Source organism: Lissotriton helveticus, chromosome 12, assembly GCF_964261635.1.
Source record: "Lissotriton helveticus chromosome 12, aLisHel1.1, whole genome shotgun sequence".
Taxonomy (NCBI): Eukaryota; Metazoa; Chordata; class Amphibia; order Caudata; family Salamandridae; genus Lissotriton; species Lissotriton helveticus.
In genome coordinates this window covers 77,019,491-77,036,758 of record NC_136073.1, presented here as the reverse complement: position 1 = coordinate 77,036,758, position 17,268 = coordinate 77,019,491, and the positions used below count along the sequence as shown (strand labels likewise).

Genomic DNA, 17,268 nt, shown 5'->3' with positions numbered 1-17,268 from the left:
ACATTCAATGATGGCGCTGCTGATGTGATGCTCACGTACCCGCGGAATGTGCCCTATTTGATCCAACAAGTCACAGAGCTGTGGGAACGCATAGTTATTAGGGTCTTGAAGATGCCACCATTTGCTAGGGATCTTGTCATTTGGATGTTATTACTTTTGAGTCGTATTAATTAATCCATGAGTGGGAGTGGATGAGTCTTGGTGATCTCTACCCGAGCGTGTGGTTCCTTGCATTTACAGAAGTACAGGACGATTTGACAAACTAGTATGCCAAACTGTTAAGCATGGCACAGGATATGGACTAATTTCCCACACATGCCCAGGCAAAGGGACACCCTACAATTACTATTGACAGCTTGGTCAACAAGACACACGGTGACGCACCTATGCAAAGCACTCAGTCACAAAACTTTATCCGGCCAAATTTGGTCATAAAAGTTCATATGATAAAAACAGTTAATAAATAAATAGGGCAGCATCACAGGGTTCATGACACATCCAGGGGTAATATAAAAATGTTCAAGAAAGATACTACATAGGGTGCATACCAATCATAAGATACATACAGCATACATAAAAGAGTCAGTGGGTCTCAGACTGAAAACTAAATATTCCAAAGAGCTAAATAATTAGATCAGATCCTACCATACGAATATGGTAAGGGTGGGGTAGTTATGTTGAGAATATTTGTTTGTAACCCTGGGGGAAAGCTATAAAATTTCCCACTGTCATGTAAATGTTCTCATTCACCATACAGCAATCGCTCAAAAGCCTCCTTATGGGAGTTCGTATTAATGGAACATAAAATAGAGCACAGAAATTGCTTCCTAGCATGAGCATACAGAGTGCAAAATACCATAAAGTACAATATGCTTCGAGTGGCAGAATTATTGCACGGACACCTGGGCAGTGTTCTCCCCAGACTATATTCCCAGGAAAAGCAACTATCAGATGCAATAGACTAAATCATAGTCATGTTAAATAAAACCTCAGGTTCCCATTCGGAAACCAGGAGAAATAAGGCTTACATCCTTGTTTCAAATGAATTGGGTTATAGGGGCAGCTTACAAGCAAATTATCAAAAGTTGCCTACTGAGCTTTGTCTTGCCTATACCGAAATGCCTCCTTTACCCTGAAAATAGCCCTAGAGTCGATGCTTGCCAGGTTTTTGACATACTCTTGCAGGCCCACGTCTAGGAATTCTTTTTTATAAATCTAATCCAGGGTTTATTTAGAGCATTATCCAGAGAATTACAATACCCCAGTATTTCCTTAGAGAGTTGGGCATCAGGTTTCTCCCAAATCCTAAGCCATAAGAGTAGTGGTGCCAGCTTTATCCTGTCACCTACAGGTGTTAAGCTCAGCTCTGATAGACACATAAAGGCAGGGCATGATTGGGGATGACCAATAGCCACAAACAAACATATTTTCTACCTGCTAGTTAATTGGCCCAGGACCTCTGTAGTCCTCGACCCCTGCCCCATAAGTTGCCACAAAAACACATTTATTCTGATAAATCTGTTAGTTCTTTGATTAGTTTGTGGCCCAGCCTTCTCGCAAATGAGAACACCGCCTCCACAGCTCTTTTAGTATGAGCGGCCCTGGGTTGATGTAGGCTCTGCCAGGTTATGTTTTGATAAAAAGAAAGCCCCAGATAATCAAAACACATCAATCTATGAATTTCTGTGCCCCCCCCCCCCAAAAAAATAGGGTCTAGTTTTCACATTTCTAGGGCCTAAGTTCTTTATAAAAGATTTTTGTAAGCTTGTTTTAAGATCGAGGCCCTCCATAAAATTATTTTAAAAAGTCTAAAAGAAGCTGGAGACCATTAGTGGTCCTTTGCATTAGTACAGCATCACCTGCATACAACAGCACAGGCAAGGTCTCTTGCCTTAATTCTAGGGGGTGTAGCACGGTTACAACGAATTTTTTACAACGCATTACCATTACATCGCAACTTTTACCACGCAAATCATTACAACACAATGCGCTGGGGGGCGCTCTAGGATAGGGAATGTATTTAATATACTATCCAACACCTTCCCTGCTATCCACGGGGACTGGAGTTGGAATAGTAAATTAAATAATTCACTATCCAGCGCCTAAAAGCATTATGCGTTGTAATGGACTGCGTGGTAAAAACCGCGTTGTAAAGGCATGCGTGGTAAAAGCATGCGTTGTAGTGACACCAATCCTTCTAGGGTGATCCTTCCCTATCCTAGTCAGATGAAATTCCAAGTCCTTGCTATAGATGAGGAACAGAAGACGGGCTAGGACACACCCTTCTCTCAACCCTAAGTGTGACCTGACAGTTTTTGTTAAGTTCCCCATCATCACCAAATCTAACTCTGGTGTTGGTATCCTAATGCATTTTTTTATGAGCCCAATTAGACCTGGTTCAATCCCTATCCTGGTCATACAGTCCCTCAACTTTCTCCTATCGAACAAATTGAAGGCAGAGGAGAGGTCCATAAACGTAAGGTGGATGGAACCTCTCATTGCCTTGACATATTTCCCTATGACCAGCTGCAGATTAAGGCACTGCTCCACAGTGCCGACCCCTCGCGGAATCCATACTGGGCACTTGAAAGAGACTGATTGTCTTCCATTCAGGCTTCAAGTTTCGCAGCAAGAACCCAATCCCAGAATTTTTCGGGAGCTATTCGGGAGGGATATGTGATGATAACAGGCTGGGGTGTTCCGATCCCCCTTCTTGAATAATGGGACATCTATAGCTTTGGACCATGATGGGGTAAGCTTTAAAAAAGTTAGTTAAAATGGGAGCCCAGAGCGTTTCATTTTCTTTGAAGGGGTCCAAGGGGGCCCTATCAGGCCTAGGAGCCTTCCCCGCTGGGCTTTGCCGGATGGCGGCAATTACGTCCATAGTGTTCATGGTGTCAATCAAAGCCTCGTATGATCTTAAGTTGTGACTATCCTCTCGACTTGGAGGATTCATAGCATTTTCATTTCAAAGACTGAAAATATTACAAAAATGCTCCACCCAAGCTTCTGCTGGTATTACCAATTACAAAGCACTCAAAGCGGATAGGATCAGGGAAAAGCGAGTGTCCCGACGAGTATGGGGGGGAGAAGCTGGATACACCCCTGTCGGTTACAGACTGGTAACTGACTTGCGAGTTGGTGAAGAGGGTCTCGTGCAATACCGGATTCAAGCTGGCACACTTTTAACTTTGTGCATCGCACATATCTTACACCTATTAAAATCAGTCAAATGTATGTATGCAGGACTGTCGACTGCCCTAGATGTGGGGGGGGGGAGATTGCCTCCTTTCAACACATGGCCTGGGAATGTCTTAGAGTGAGGGTATATTGGACGGCAATTGTTGCATGGCTGCCAGTCATGATGGGGCTGGGGTTGGAGGAATCACAGAAGAGATCCACGGGTCTGAAAGGCCCAGGAAGCCTCACACAAATTTCATGTCGATTAGTTATGATCCCATAAAACAATGATTGGGAAGGAAACAAGAAGATATAAAAATTCAGGGAAAATCCTAAAAGGAGGACAGATTTCCATCACTCATCTAGGTGACATGTTTCATCATCTGAGATTGTTGTCCACCCTGCCAAGAAGTTGGGCCCCACTGAAAAATATGTAGAATGCATCCCGGTGCAATTTGAAAACATCGGGACACATTCAGCAGCACCTGCACGTTGTTGTCTGTCTGCTTTCGATCCCCAACAACGTGTAGGCGGGGACAGACACTTTCTTAGTTCAAACTCCTGCTGGGACAATAACAAAGGTCCAATCTGAGGGGTCATCTGGCCTCCTTTTGTTGGAGTCTCCCGGCTGGCAGTAGTCAGGAGACTCACATGTAGAAGCAAATGTAACAGAGGGGAAACAAAGGCTCGCACCTTGTTAGCACTTCACACATATTTAAGAGAGGCAGCTTTTCACTCTGTTCAGGCTCTGTTTAGGAGATATGCATGCACAGTAAGGATGTCAGATATGTTGGACTTTCCCAGTGTTTACACAAAATAAATAGCATTTATATAGTGCTTACTACGCCTGAGGAGGCGTTGTAGTAATTTAAATATCACAATTTTTTCTTGTAAAGCACTATGGGTAGAAGAGGTTTACACATACTGATTAACTAGGTTAGTCCCCCCACTTCTTTTTTTTAGGACTTGTATTATTATAGAGAGGGAGCAGGGGTGAGCCTCTAAACACCCTGAGAGCTGACCGGGAACCGAATCTTGATGGAGCTGACAGCATGTTGGAGCCTCTGGCTGCCGCTGGATATGGGTGGGGGCCCTGAAACGGCTGCTCCGAAAAGAACCAGGGTGAGCGGATCTGGGTGCTGGTGGCCCTGGTTTTGCCTCGTGGAGCCAGAACGGCAGGCCCAGGATGTCGCAGTGCGGTGGCGCTGAGGCCTGCCAGGTAACTGGCCCCTGGCGCGTGGATAGCCCTCCCAGGCTATCGAAGGATCGAGGCAGGAAGAGATAGAATCCCTTGCTCAGAGATTAACACAGCTAAATGCAGGACGTCGGCATGGCAAATTCTTAGAACCTGGGCCAAAAAGAAACCACTTTATGCACCAGCACTCCCTCTCGAACACCACCCAGAATTATCTGTTACACAAGACACTGGGACTCTGCCTCTGTGGAAAGACCGCGGTCTCATAGCCATGAGCGATGTATTCCCAGGAGGTCCTTTATCTTCTTCCCAGAGTTTACTGCAGATCAACCACAAACGCCTCTCCTAGCTTTCACATACCTCTGCTTATGTGGTGCTATAAAACAGTTATATCCATCCTTTTAATGAGAGCCCATCATTCTAGACTCCCTCCAAGTCCTGCTCAGTAGCTCAACACGTAGGCACTTTATCACCGAAATCTACAATGCCACTCTGAAGGAGAGTCATGCACCAGGCTCCTGCTAAATGGAATGTAGGATTGACACCCCTTACCATCAAAGAATGGGGCTTCTGTTGTACACTCACTAGTATGCTTATTAATCTCCACATTATATACTTTAAATACCTCCACCAAACATATTACACTCCAGCTACACTGTTCAGATATGGGCTACGAGCAGAGCACATCGATTGTCTTCATCTGGCCTGGTAATGTCCCCAAATAAACCATTTTTGGACAGAAGTAACACGTGCCCTCACAATCATGGTGTCAGAGTTAGTTCCGCATAGACCACAATTGTGTCTTCTGGTTATATTAAGCCACTACAACTAGCTCACTGATGGTTTGTGGCAGTTGCACTGCTACTTGCGAAGCGGGGAGTAGCTATGAGTTGGGGGAAGATATGCACACCTAAGATGAAACATTGGATTAAAGACATGGTCGACTGCCAGGAGCAGCTGGAGCTCTTGCTGAGGAATCACCTTTATTATTGTGTCAAAAGGACATTTGGACCTCCTCCGATGAGTCATTACTTGATTGTGGTGTTTTTTGCAGCGTACGGTTATCAGAAGGATAGTGGAATGCAGAGTATATACGTTGTATGTTTCTATGCCCAAACTGTACTACTTTGTATACATGATATGCACTTCTGTACTCCTTCTGGATGCCTCTGTGAGCTGTACGTTATATGTTTGAAAACTGAAAATAACAACTTGACTGAATTATTCCCCATCATCACAATGGGAATCCTTGGTAGTCCATGTTTAGACAGCAGTATTCACATACACTCATTTAACACTGCATAGACAACCACAATGTGCTGTGCAGACTTAACCTCATTACTCAAGGCACCACCTCTGGCCAATGAGGTGTGAAGACTTTGTGCTCCACACCCAGAAGCTTACTTAGCTCAGATCTTCTCATGAAACGAAGCTAAAAATATTTAAAAGTGATGTATGAACCCACACATGGGTGAGACTATTCACTGATCATGAATATTAATGAAAAATCCTGGACAAATAAAGGAGGAAAAGCATACTGAAATATATTGTCCAGAGCATCATAGGTTCTTCCACCAATGTCACTGGACACCTCATCTGCATCTGAAGAACTAGACTTTGTTTGCTGACAGAGTCCAGGTCCACCCGAAGACTTCTCCAACACTAAAATACAAGTTAATATCACCTTGAATAAAGTTTCTAATACTACCAAACAGACATTCCAGCTGCTCAATATGTCTTCCCAAGTGTTTTGAAGTCCCAGCACATGTTCCACTGCCACGGTTATGTTGTGACTTATCGTCGATTTGCAAAGCTAGCTTCTGTTCTTCCTGCAATAGCACTGCTGATTTTGTGCTGCCTTGTTGCCGAATATAGAATAGAGTTGTAATGACTTTACTGACAAACAATTCCTTTGTTTCAAGGTGTACTAGGAAAGCCTTCAGAGTCATACTTGCAGCACTGAGTTCAAAGACTTTTATGTTGACTTTCACTTCCTGAAGGGGCTTGGGTTGCTTGTGGAACATTTTTTAAGATGGGCTCTCCAACATTTCATTGAGGCACCTGGAGCGAGAAGGAATATTGTGTCTTGTGTATAAAGATTGAGCCATTTACAATCAAAGATTTCTTGCTGCCACCACATGAATGCTTCTTACACTGCACCAGTGACTTAAAAGCAGTCATTATTTGTCTAGAGAATTGCTTATATTGGTAGTCTTATTCTCCCCAATAGGGCAGCATCTTCAGGCGAATTGAAATACCAGGCGAATACTGGAAGACATTGATCCCAGGTGTCCTTTTGCTGCTGTATAGTTGTTTGGTATATATGTTCTTTGTTAGATACAGGAGTTGGGTGCCTCATTTGAGAAACAGTCCACTATCAAATTGCTTGTGAAAATCTAAGCACTTAGGAAAAGGGTATGTCTGATATGGGTTAACACTGATTTCACTCTCATTCAAGGATGACATGTACCTGATGTAGCAGCTGCAGTGTAGAGCCCACTGCTTGTGTGGCCTGAAACTTGAAAAGGGACATTAGAAGCCAGTTGTCTGTGTAGAGGGAAGGCACTTATTCCCTAGTATTGAAGATGGGCTGCCACCAGCACCAGTCACTTTGTGAAGACATGTGGGGCTGACTGAGCTTTGAATTGGAAGTACTGTACATCCACCATAACCGAGTTAGTTTTTGTGATAATTGGATCTAAATGTGGCGGTATACACACACAGACACTAGCAAAACCTGCTCTCATATGCTGGAGGACAGCATTTAACCCCTTCCGTGCTCATGACGAGCTGAGCTCGTCATGAGTTGTGCCGCTCGCACGCTCATGACGAGCTCAGCTCGTCATGTAACGCGGTAATTTAAAAAACGCAGCGCGCAGCGGGAAAACCGCTAGCGCGCATGCGGTTAAGGTAAACCCTTCTTTCTGTATTTTTGAGTGCCCTTAGGTTTAGGATAGATATTGAATTGTACAGTCTTATGAAATAATTAATTGCGTTTGGTTTATATCTTGATTCTTCAATATTAAGAAATGTGTTTTGTGTATTTTGTTTTTTTTTGGAATGTAACGGTATTATTTACCTACATATACTAATGTGTTTTTTAAGAAATCAACTTGTACTGTCTTTGCAGTAATGAACTCGTTGTGGTCTATACTTTGAAAATTGAAACCTTACTCATATGTCACTTTTAATGTCACTTCTTTAGCGTAGGTGCAGCTGTACTTTCACTGGGACACCATACACCATTGTCTAAATGTTGAAGCTTTTGTACAAACATAATTGTGTACTTGAATACTCATATATGTATTGTGTTATTTACTTGATTTCTATATAAAACCTTACATGTGTGCAGTCAGCTTTCTTTCTGACATCCCTCCAACCCTTTGCATAGCCAATGTGCGTAATTTTATTAGAATTTTTCCATACCATTCCACAGGAGCCATTGTTTTCTAAAATAGTATATTTCTGAGGCAGAATTGTATGCTGGTCATTCAAGTGTAACTGGCCCATATTTTGTATCTGTTTGAGCATGCTAACTATTCTACATGTAGGGTTGCAAAGTGCCTGATGAATACTGATAGCAGCACCTTGCACTTTGTAGGATGATAAACACAGGCGTTGTTAGAGGGTCTAGAGGGACCATTTCATATCAGTATCCATATTACCAACTGCATAGTTCTGGTGATCAAACAAAGGTATAACAATGTGTCTTGCGGGTTCTTTCTTAGAATCAAAGAAGTAGATCTTTCATTGGTGGCCATGGGTAGATTGAACATCTGGGGCACCTTGCCAATAAGGCTGTGAAACATTTAATATCATCTGGAAGAGAGGCCCTAAGTGGGGCCCTCAGTGGTGATCCGTATGATCATCATTGAGGACGATATCAGCATCTCATTCAAGGGCCTGTGTCTCTGCCAGATCTTGTCCTAGGAAAACAAACACCTCATCATTATTGTCTGTACACGTGAAATCTTCTTTCTTGCCTGCAGAGACATCAACTAAGAACTATTGTGTAGCTTCCAGAGCAGGCTGTGAAGGCTCTTCCACTGCCAAAGCCAGAGACTCTAGTGGAGGCGAAGAGTAAAGTGGTTCAGATGGTGGCAGTGCATGTGAAAGCCTTGCGAAGTGCATAATAAAGAAATCAATGTGAGATTTGAGAACTTCCACCAGAACATGGATCATTGGAAGTGAGTATAAATACTTTTCATTCAAAACACTACAAGTGAAATGCTTCCATCCTCATATTCTTGTAGTTTGCAACAGAAGTCATCTTACTATTAAGAGTCATCTGAGAGAAATTGGAAATTAAAGTCTTAGAGCTTCGGAGTCCTGTTGGTCATTCTCCTGGTTGCTGTAGACAGACTGCGGCCCGTCCACATCCTCCTAATAGTCTTCTTCTTCCTATTTATACTCCTCATCTTCATGGGTTTAGCCAGTATTTGTTCAGAAGTTTGAAAGGCACCTTGAAGGGTGAAACTCTAGGCTGGAGTGGGATGGTGGTGGGAAATGGAATTTTCAACACTGACAAGTTGGCGGTTGTCAACAATGGTACCATCGACGAGCTAAACAATGGCCCTGGGTAATAGGCAGTTAGTCGTAACTGTAGAACTATTGACAATGCGGCCCGTGACTATCCTGGAGCTGCTGACTAAGCAGCAAGCAATGATGGTGGAGCTGTCAGCAAGATGACTATCAATGAAGGGGGACTCTCTGGATGAACCTGAAGATGACTGAGGAAGGGGACTGGAGCAATAATTTGTGACTGTGAAGATATGCGTGTGGTGCATTTTCATAATAGTGCTGCATCTTTTAATAAGGGTTTGCTGTATCCATTTGTTTAAAAGAGTATTACAAATATGTACCTGTCACAAAAACAGATTGCTTTAACGAATTAGCATCACAGTGTTTGGACTGAGAATGATTTGTTGTGGACAACTGTATTCTTGGTGAGCTGGAATGCTTGACCATCAACGTTGAAGCAATAGGTGGCTAAAGTGAAATCATTTTCAATGACAGTCCTGAATACAAGGTATCCAGTTTCTGACTCAAACTAGGTCTGTTGCTGTACAGCAGAAGCAGAGGGTTCTAAGGTGAACGTAGACTGTTCCCGCAGAAGATCATTTGAGCGGACTAATTTCACATCCAATCTAGAACAACTCCTCATGGACTCTTTGCAAGACAAGGCCGTTTTCTATGCAAACTGAAATCATTTCTTCATATATCTCATGGTTTAGCTTTAAAAGTGTAGTAGACTTCATATATTTGGGGCATCACTTTGGGAATGCTGGCAGTAGATTTATTTTTACCTTGCAAGCCTCGCATGCCCTTAACGTGTACATTTACTTGGAAAGTGTGTCAACAATTCAAAAAAATGTACAAGCCCCAGGGCTCAGCCCCCCTCAAACAGGCAGGCACATTACATCCTCTGAAATTAAGAGTGAGACATAATGAGATTCCTATGAAGAATCTGACCAAACTATCTGGAAAACTCTGAAGAGGGGTCCAGGGCTCTGTATATTCCATCCTAGCATGTGCAGTAGACAAGCTGAGCCATGGAAGCCTCTATGAGGAGTGGTGCTAACAGCCTCATCACATCACTGGTCACAGTCAAGGCAACAGAATAAGGAGAAACTGAACTCTTGATTCTCCTTCAAAGCCAGGCAGAAAAGCTCAAAGGAAGAGAGCAGGCAATGCCGTGCAAGTTCACAACAGTTTGAGTTAGCAAGTAAGGGCCGATGAGTCTGAGGGTGGGAGTTCACATTTACATATGAATAGCACATGGGAATTTTAGTTATCAAAAGACAGTATACATGTCATAAAGCCATATCATCTTAATGCACAAGAGGAATCTAAGAAGGTGAGTTAACAGTTACAGTGAGTGTATGATAAAAGCCCCAATGGAATAAATATGAATGGGAGATTCTAGTGCGGCAGCACACATAAACACAAGTGTGCAGCAAAACCAAAATTGGATCAAAACAACTTTTAGAATTTTTGCAGAGAGACTGTGAACATATAGGACTTTTAATCCATAAAAGGAAACTCACATGAAGGAGCAAGGACCAGGCAGTTGCGCTGCAGAGAGTATAATCAAGTCCTGCTTTTACTTATTATGTGTAAACAGACAAGACATCATTGTGACATGGGACAGCATGGATGGCAAGCGAAGTCCATCAAAGTATAAAAAAGACCTATTCTATTGGAACAAAAGTAGTAGAAAATGAGCACTGTTAAGCATCACATACCAGTTTCTTTCGCTTCCTAGGTTTCCCTGGTTTGTTTTCCTTCTGTTTTTTCGGTCCTCTTTTTCGCTTCTTGACAACTTCAGGCACTGGGCTCTCCACATCATCCTCATGTTCTGGAAAACAAAGAATGTCAAAGTGACTCTCTATATCAGTATTTGCAATAAAACTTTCAAAGAAAGTGGACATTAGGAAGATTGTGGATGTGCGTAGGGCTGAAGAGATAGAGCATTATTAATTAATATATGTTGGATGTCTTCTTGCTTCATTCACACAATCAAAATGGATCAGGCAATATAAACTGCTTTCAGAAAACACAACTTTCCCCTTTCCCCTGCAACCACTGCATCATTCAGCCCTGGGATTCTGGTTGACTCTGGGCATTTTGCATATACCGCCAGTCCTTACTTGGTCTATCAGTGTAGTCTGGCTTACTCTGTTTCTGAGACTCAATGGCACATGCACAAGGAAGGATGTCTGTCGTGGAAAAAAGCTACTTAGCACACAATCCTCTGATTTCAGGTAAAACAAGTTGATGGTTGAAATGGTTCTTATGGCAGCATTTCACAGTTATTCTAGACTGCAAAGAGGTGTTACTAGCCTTCTGAAAAGGACACACTGACTATGAGAAACATGAAAGCCCAACGGTAGTCTTCACGAATGCTCCATTAGTGTCTCAAGATACAAACCTTTTAGAAAGTACAGTTTTCTTGCTAATGGTAACTCAATGTAACCTTCTGCAGATGTGAAAAAAACTCACATTCCTTGGGAACCCGAGCAAGCATATCTTTTCATCATTGTGTGAGGCAGATCACTTTCAGTTGACACCAAGAAATATGCATTTTCTAAGAGTTTCATGGTAGTTTTAAAGGTCTAATGGCCTTGTTTTGTTGCAAAACAAATATTGCCTAGTAAATAAATACCTCTGAAAATCAAATCCTACGTTGGGTCCAGCTCACACTTGTTCGTGCTGAATTCAACTTCTACAAATTCATACCAGGCAGCCCATCTGTTCCCGCTCTGTTAGATTACGGTGCTTCTGGAACACGTAGGACTTGAATTTTGCCCAGAGACCCCAAATTCCGATGAAAAAGAAGCCTTCTCCTGATTATGTACAAATTAATGGTGGTTTTCTAATGATATCAGGTCTTGTGACCTCCATCCTTGTTCCTCTCCAAATTTTCTTAGGTAATTATAGAGATGGTTGCCTTCGATCTGATCACGTCTCCTAATTATGCCACTGTGTTTGGCACAGACATGGTCACCACAGAGTAGTTTGTACATGTATGAGCCTAACTGGTTCTGTAACTGCCAGACTCGGAGCAAGCCAAACCTTTATTGTATATTTTACACTTGGAAAGAAACTCAAGATTCTCTGCACTAACAGACTAGACTGAGGGTTCCTCTGAGCAAGTCCTAATAAGCCTAGACCTTGCTTTACCCTGGCACGGTGTTGCACCTTAGGCATGGAATGTACATCAGATTTGCTCTCTATAGGACAGGAGGTATCGAGACATCGATCAGTGACTCAAAATCCTCCCAAATTCCTCAGAGCATCACTTCCGGATTGCTCTGATGAGTTAGCTGTGGGGTGGGACTGTGAAAAGAAAAGATTACTTGTTGTGTATGTCTTATTGAGCTTCAGAGTGTCAAACTCCTTTTGACACTTAGAGATTCCCCCCCTTTAGATGAAAGGCTGATGAAAAAGCCTGTTCAACTAACTAAATGAAAATGAACTACAAAGTGTATATTCAGGTCAGAGATGTTGTGACCCCAACACTGCAAACAGAGGTTATTCAAGGCATCTTCTGAGAACTGCATAAGGCATGAATACAGAGCTTAAATATGTTTATTTGAGATTTGGCAGGAGGTGGGAGATGGCCAACCAACCTGAGATTCAAAAACACAAGAGACAAAAAGTGAAGTATAAAAGGATAATCTAAATGACACAAGGAGCACAAAAACTCCTGCCTCTAACATTAAAAGAGTTGGCCTGCGCATAGGGGAGTGGAAGAGCCTGGCTGCCATGCATGTGCACCAGCCTAGCCTACATTTTTTATATCACACATAAATGTTCTGGTCTCCTAGCACGCAGTAATAAAATGCAAAAAGTATCAGCTAAGGAACCCTGGATGAGGCAGCAGTCATGGAATTTGCAGATTTTCTACCTCAGAATCCGGATATCCTGTCCACAGAATTGGCTCCTGAAGAACGTGACAATTCATAGGAGGCTGAATATAATCCAGCAATTCGTGTATCCGCCTTGCGAATCAAATCCCACAGAAAGATAATCACGCAGCCACAAATGACAATGCTGTGAACCTGCGCACACCTATTCAATACAGTGTGCATGCACAACCCTGTGCAAAAATAATACTAGCAAAGAAGCATGATGACAGCATGGTAGACTTTTATAGAGTTTGCTCTTCAAATGTATCCTTAAGATCCTTTCTATAACTCACCTGACAAGTAGTTGGGCCTCTACTCCGGGGCTTCCAATGACATAAAAAATTATGGTGTTCTGTGGACCAAAATGTTGAGTTATTATAAAGAAAACATTCCTCTTATTTCACAAGGAGAGGCAGGTCAAATCTCTTTGAGGCTCGTTCCAACAGCTTGTGGAAACCCCTGATGTCCTCTGGTTGAGAGTTAGCTGGGGAAGGAGACGGAGATGGTGAGGATGCCACAACATAATCATCCCATTCTGGGCCTGCAGGAACTACATCCTGCACCAACTCTCCTTCCTCTGGTTGGTCCTCCAAATCACTCTTGATACAATCCTTACTAATGGCAATTGCCCTAGGAGGTAGGACTCCCTGTTGTGCCAGGGGAGGCTCCAAAACTTCAGAAGGGGGTGTACTCTTCTGCCCTTTTTGCTGGCTCAGTGTGCGAGGAACAGTGGCTTCTGAAAGTCTTTTATAGTAGTTGTCCGACATGTGTCTAAGATCTGTGACCAGTGACATTGGGACCGCTATGGTATCTTCACATAAAGACAGCAGGTTATCGTCTTCTTCGAAAACATAATCTTATTGGAAATACTCATAACATTGAGATATTGGGGGTGGACGATCTGTAAAGGAGAAATCAGCCTCCGTATAGTCCGATGTGTCACCCTGGTACTTTTCCTCACAGTCAGTATCCTAGCATTTTACTTAAGCTGTGAAGGGGTATAAGTAGGCCCCAACAAACCCTCATCTGTTGTTTCTTCCATTTCCAGTTGATGTGATGGAGGAAGTGGCGAGATCTTACTCAAAGATGCCAGATCTGACGATATTTTCCTTGATTCTGGAGTCAGAGTGTCCTTTTTCTGGTCCGTCGACAGCGGAAAGCGCTTAATTGTTATTGTCATTGCTGATCCCTGCATTCTAGGAGATTTAAACACAGTCATCAACGGAATTGGTGTGGACGAAGTCAGCATTGGAGCAGTCGTCGATGATGTAGTCGTCGGGGCCCCAGTCGACAATGTCATTGTCGAGGTGGCCGTCGACGATGCCATAGACATTATTGTCACTCCTCTCGTCAACGACGCCGTCGTCGTTGAGTCCGTCAATGCAGAACAGAATGCTGCCGCCACCGGCAAGGAAGATATTGCTGCTCTCGTCGACGGGGCTGCCGACTACGAGTCCATCGACTGAGTCTTTTTTGCAAAAGCAGGTTTGAGAGGAGTATTAGGCACTGAGGAAAAAGTTGAAGCCTTCCTATGAGAAGTGGTGGTAGATGGTTTAGAAGTGGCTAGTTTTTCAGGAGTTTTACTGACTCATGCCTTTTTGGGATCAGCTTTATACGAGGATGGCTCATGTTTCCTTTCACACTCGGGAGTAGAGCCACCCTCTTCAATATTAAAGCCAGACTCAGATCTGGACTTCCTCTTCTGCAACCACAACAGCAGTCGTGCCTCTCTGTCCTTTAAGGTTTTAGCAAAAAAAGATCTGCAGTGTTTACAATCACTTGGGACATGGTTGGGATGTAAGCAGTAAAGGCAGTCCTTATGAGGATCCTCAGAAAACTGTCTTCCTTTCCCACATCACCTTCAAGGTCTAAATCTTTTCTTAGATCCCTTAGACATTTTCAAAAATATGAAGCCAAGCACAATACCTTTTCATTTCCAGAGAATTCTGAACAAAAAATAGTAAGGCAAAGAGTTCACCAAATGAAGAACTGAGCAGAGCTCAGGGACACTCCTTCTCACACAACATGTGGTTAGAAATCTGAGGTATGGTGGCTCTGCAGGGGTTTGTGGTCTCGGGGCTGGTGTCTCATTGGCAGAAGGTTGGACCTTATAAAGAGGATAATGGGTTAACAAAAATTCGATTCCTTCTGCATTGGTTTCTATGTACTTCTTTCTGTACTGCTATATAAGTTACTGTGAGACTCCCACCATGACGACGGGGAAGATTCAAGCATGTGAATCTATGAAAGATTCAATACTGGAGAAATTTGCATTCAAAGGCAGAGGCTTGAAAGAGGCTGTCGCCTTTGGTATGCAAATCTTGCTTCCCTGAGAGGGATACCAACCCCCCTGACCAAGGCCCATTTGAAGATTAGACAGGTGGGGACATTTGTAGTCAGAAAGGCGTGTTTACCTTCAGGCTCGTTCCACCCCTAAGGTGTGTTACCTGAAGTGGATGTGAAATTTCAAAGTCTACATCTTTGTGATGGCAGAACTAGGAACTCTGGGACAGGGTTATGCCCCCTTCCCACAGGAAGTGGTCATATAGGGGGTGTAGCGACCCCAGGGGTAACAACAAAATATAGTATTTAGGGGAGTCACTGGCACCAGGAAATCAGATTTCTGCTAACCTAAGAAGAATAGGGAAACCAAAAAGCCGCGAGAAGAAGGGCAGTGGAGAAGCAACTGACTTGGTGCTACCCTAACGACCTGTCTGCTGTTGAAAACAGACTTATGCCAAAGTCATCATGTCCTGCAGCTGATGTGCCTCCAAAAGCCTGGAAGGACTGACTGCCTTCAGCAAAGACCTAGGAACTCCCGTGGAGTAGCAGAGCTGCTTCTCTGCATCCTTCAGGCACTCCAGCAAACCTGTGAGGACTCTGAACCACCAAAACCAGACATTGGAAAGCACCACTGCACCCGAGCCACCTAGCCCGAGTTGAAGTGGGCCAACAGTGCCAGCGTGGTCCCTAGACCCTCCAGAGATAAAACCCACCTTGGGTTTTCCAGCTGTGGACTTCACAACGCCACCTTCAGCCTCTTTCTGCAGGCCCCCTCTACCGCGAGTGCCTCCAGTTGTGAAAATCTGACATCTGAGACCACCTTTGCACCTGGCCGCGCCAAGCCAAGGAGAAGAGGACCAAAGGTCTCTCCATGTCTCCGAGCATCGCAAGACCTGAGCTCCACTGTTGGTAGAGTCACACTGGTCCCCCAGTCCAAGCCTGCAGCCTCTTTTCGACCATACCGATCCCCCTTGACTGACATTGGGCACCTGACGCTCTACTGCACCCCTGCATCCGGATGTCCAAGTGACACCCGAGGTGAACCATTGATGCTACCTTGGACCTTGCTCCAAAGTCACCTTAAGTCCAGGTGAGTCGCTGTAAGTCGCTGTAAAGAACTTGTATGCAGTATTTGTTTATTCCTCCACAGGATAACATTGTCGCCTCTGAAAAATGAACTGTTGACTTTAGAAAACTGCAAACATTTCTATCTTGAAACATACTTACCTGATCATATTGATTTTGGAGCCTAAATATATATAAAGATATGTGTTATTTTTATAAATTGGTGTGGATCTCCTTATTGAGTCGTGTGCATCATTTATTGACTCTGTGTGTATTACAGATGTCTAGCACTCCTCTCAGATAAGCCTAAGGCTGCTCAACCACACTGCCCCCTAGAAGAAAACCTTGGGATTACTAGAGCAAGCCCCTTTCCACAAATAAGGGATACCTGGACTCATTGCACAGTATACCTCTTTTTGGTACATTATATAAAGAGCCAGCATCCTACATTGGTGGTACAGCAGTGGGATACAAGAGTTGACATTTGCTGTACAACATGGTTATTAAGTGATTCCACTAAGGAATCAAAAATTGTCTTTAGTTAAAAGTATTTTTTTCGGATTTTTCTCTAAATTGCTTAAAATAAATGCTAGGGTCTTGTGTTAAGTCCCGCTATCCAAACTGTTTAGAGTTTAAAAAAATACTTTAGTTAATTAAGCCCTTTTAGAAAGTCTACTGTAGAATTGTAGTTGTTTTCTAAAAAGGTCCCAACTCTCCTCTACAGGGGATGTGGTCGGGAGCTCAACCTAACCCCTCATCTACAGCAGTTAAGGGTCCTCTGTAAAAATTATAAAATAGAAACAGGCGCAAACCCTACCAAAGTATAGCTCCAGGAGAACTTGGCAGAGTCATCCTGTGGATGACACTGATCACCCTGAGGGTCAGGGTAGAGAAAATTGGAGTGAGGAGGAACTCTACCCTCCTCCTATAGAGAGAGGAGGTGTTGTACTTGTACAAATCAACATGGAGAATGTGCCCAGAGTGCCTTCTTCTACTGGGGGTAGGTAAGACAGCTCAGGGTCCAGAGAAGACCTCGCAGAGCAGGATCTAATTCTCTGTGGAGAAGTGTGGCTCAATGGTTAGAGCGGCAGACCCGGATGCAAAGGTCTAGCCCGGGACCACGATCGATTCAAT

At 43.5% G+C, this 17,268-nt stretch overlaps 1 protein-coding gene across 8 annotated transcripts in view; it reads right to left on the bottom strand.

Annotated features, from left to right (window-relative positions):
• Positions 1 to 17,268, bottom strand: part of CHD3 (chromodomain helicase DNA binding protein 3) — a 1,139,027-nt gene that overhangs the window by 1,033,753 nt on the left and 88,006 nt on the right. For all 8 annotated transcript variants that reach the window (XM_078670235.1, XM_078670239.1, XM_078670240.1 and 5 more), the window contains exon 2: positions 10,621 to 10,733. In XM_078670235.1, coding sequence (XP_078526361.1) covers positions 10,621 to 10,733 — 113 coding nt within the window. The remainder of the gene's footprint in view (positions 1 to 10,620; positions 10,734 to 17,268) is intronic.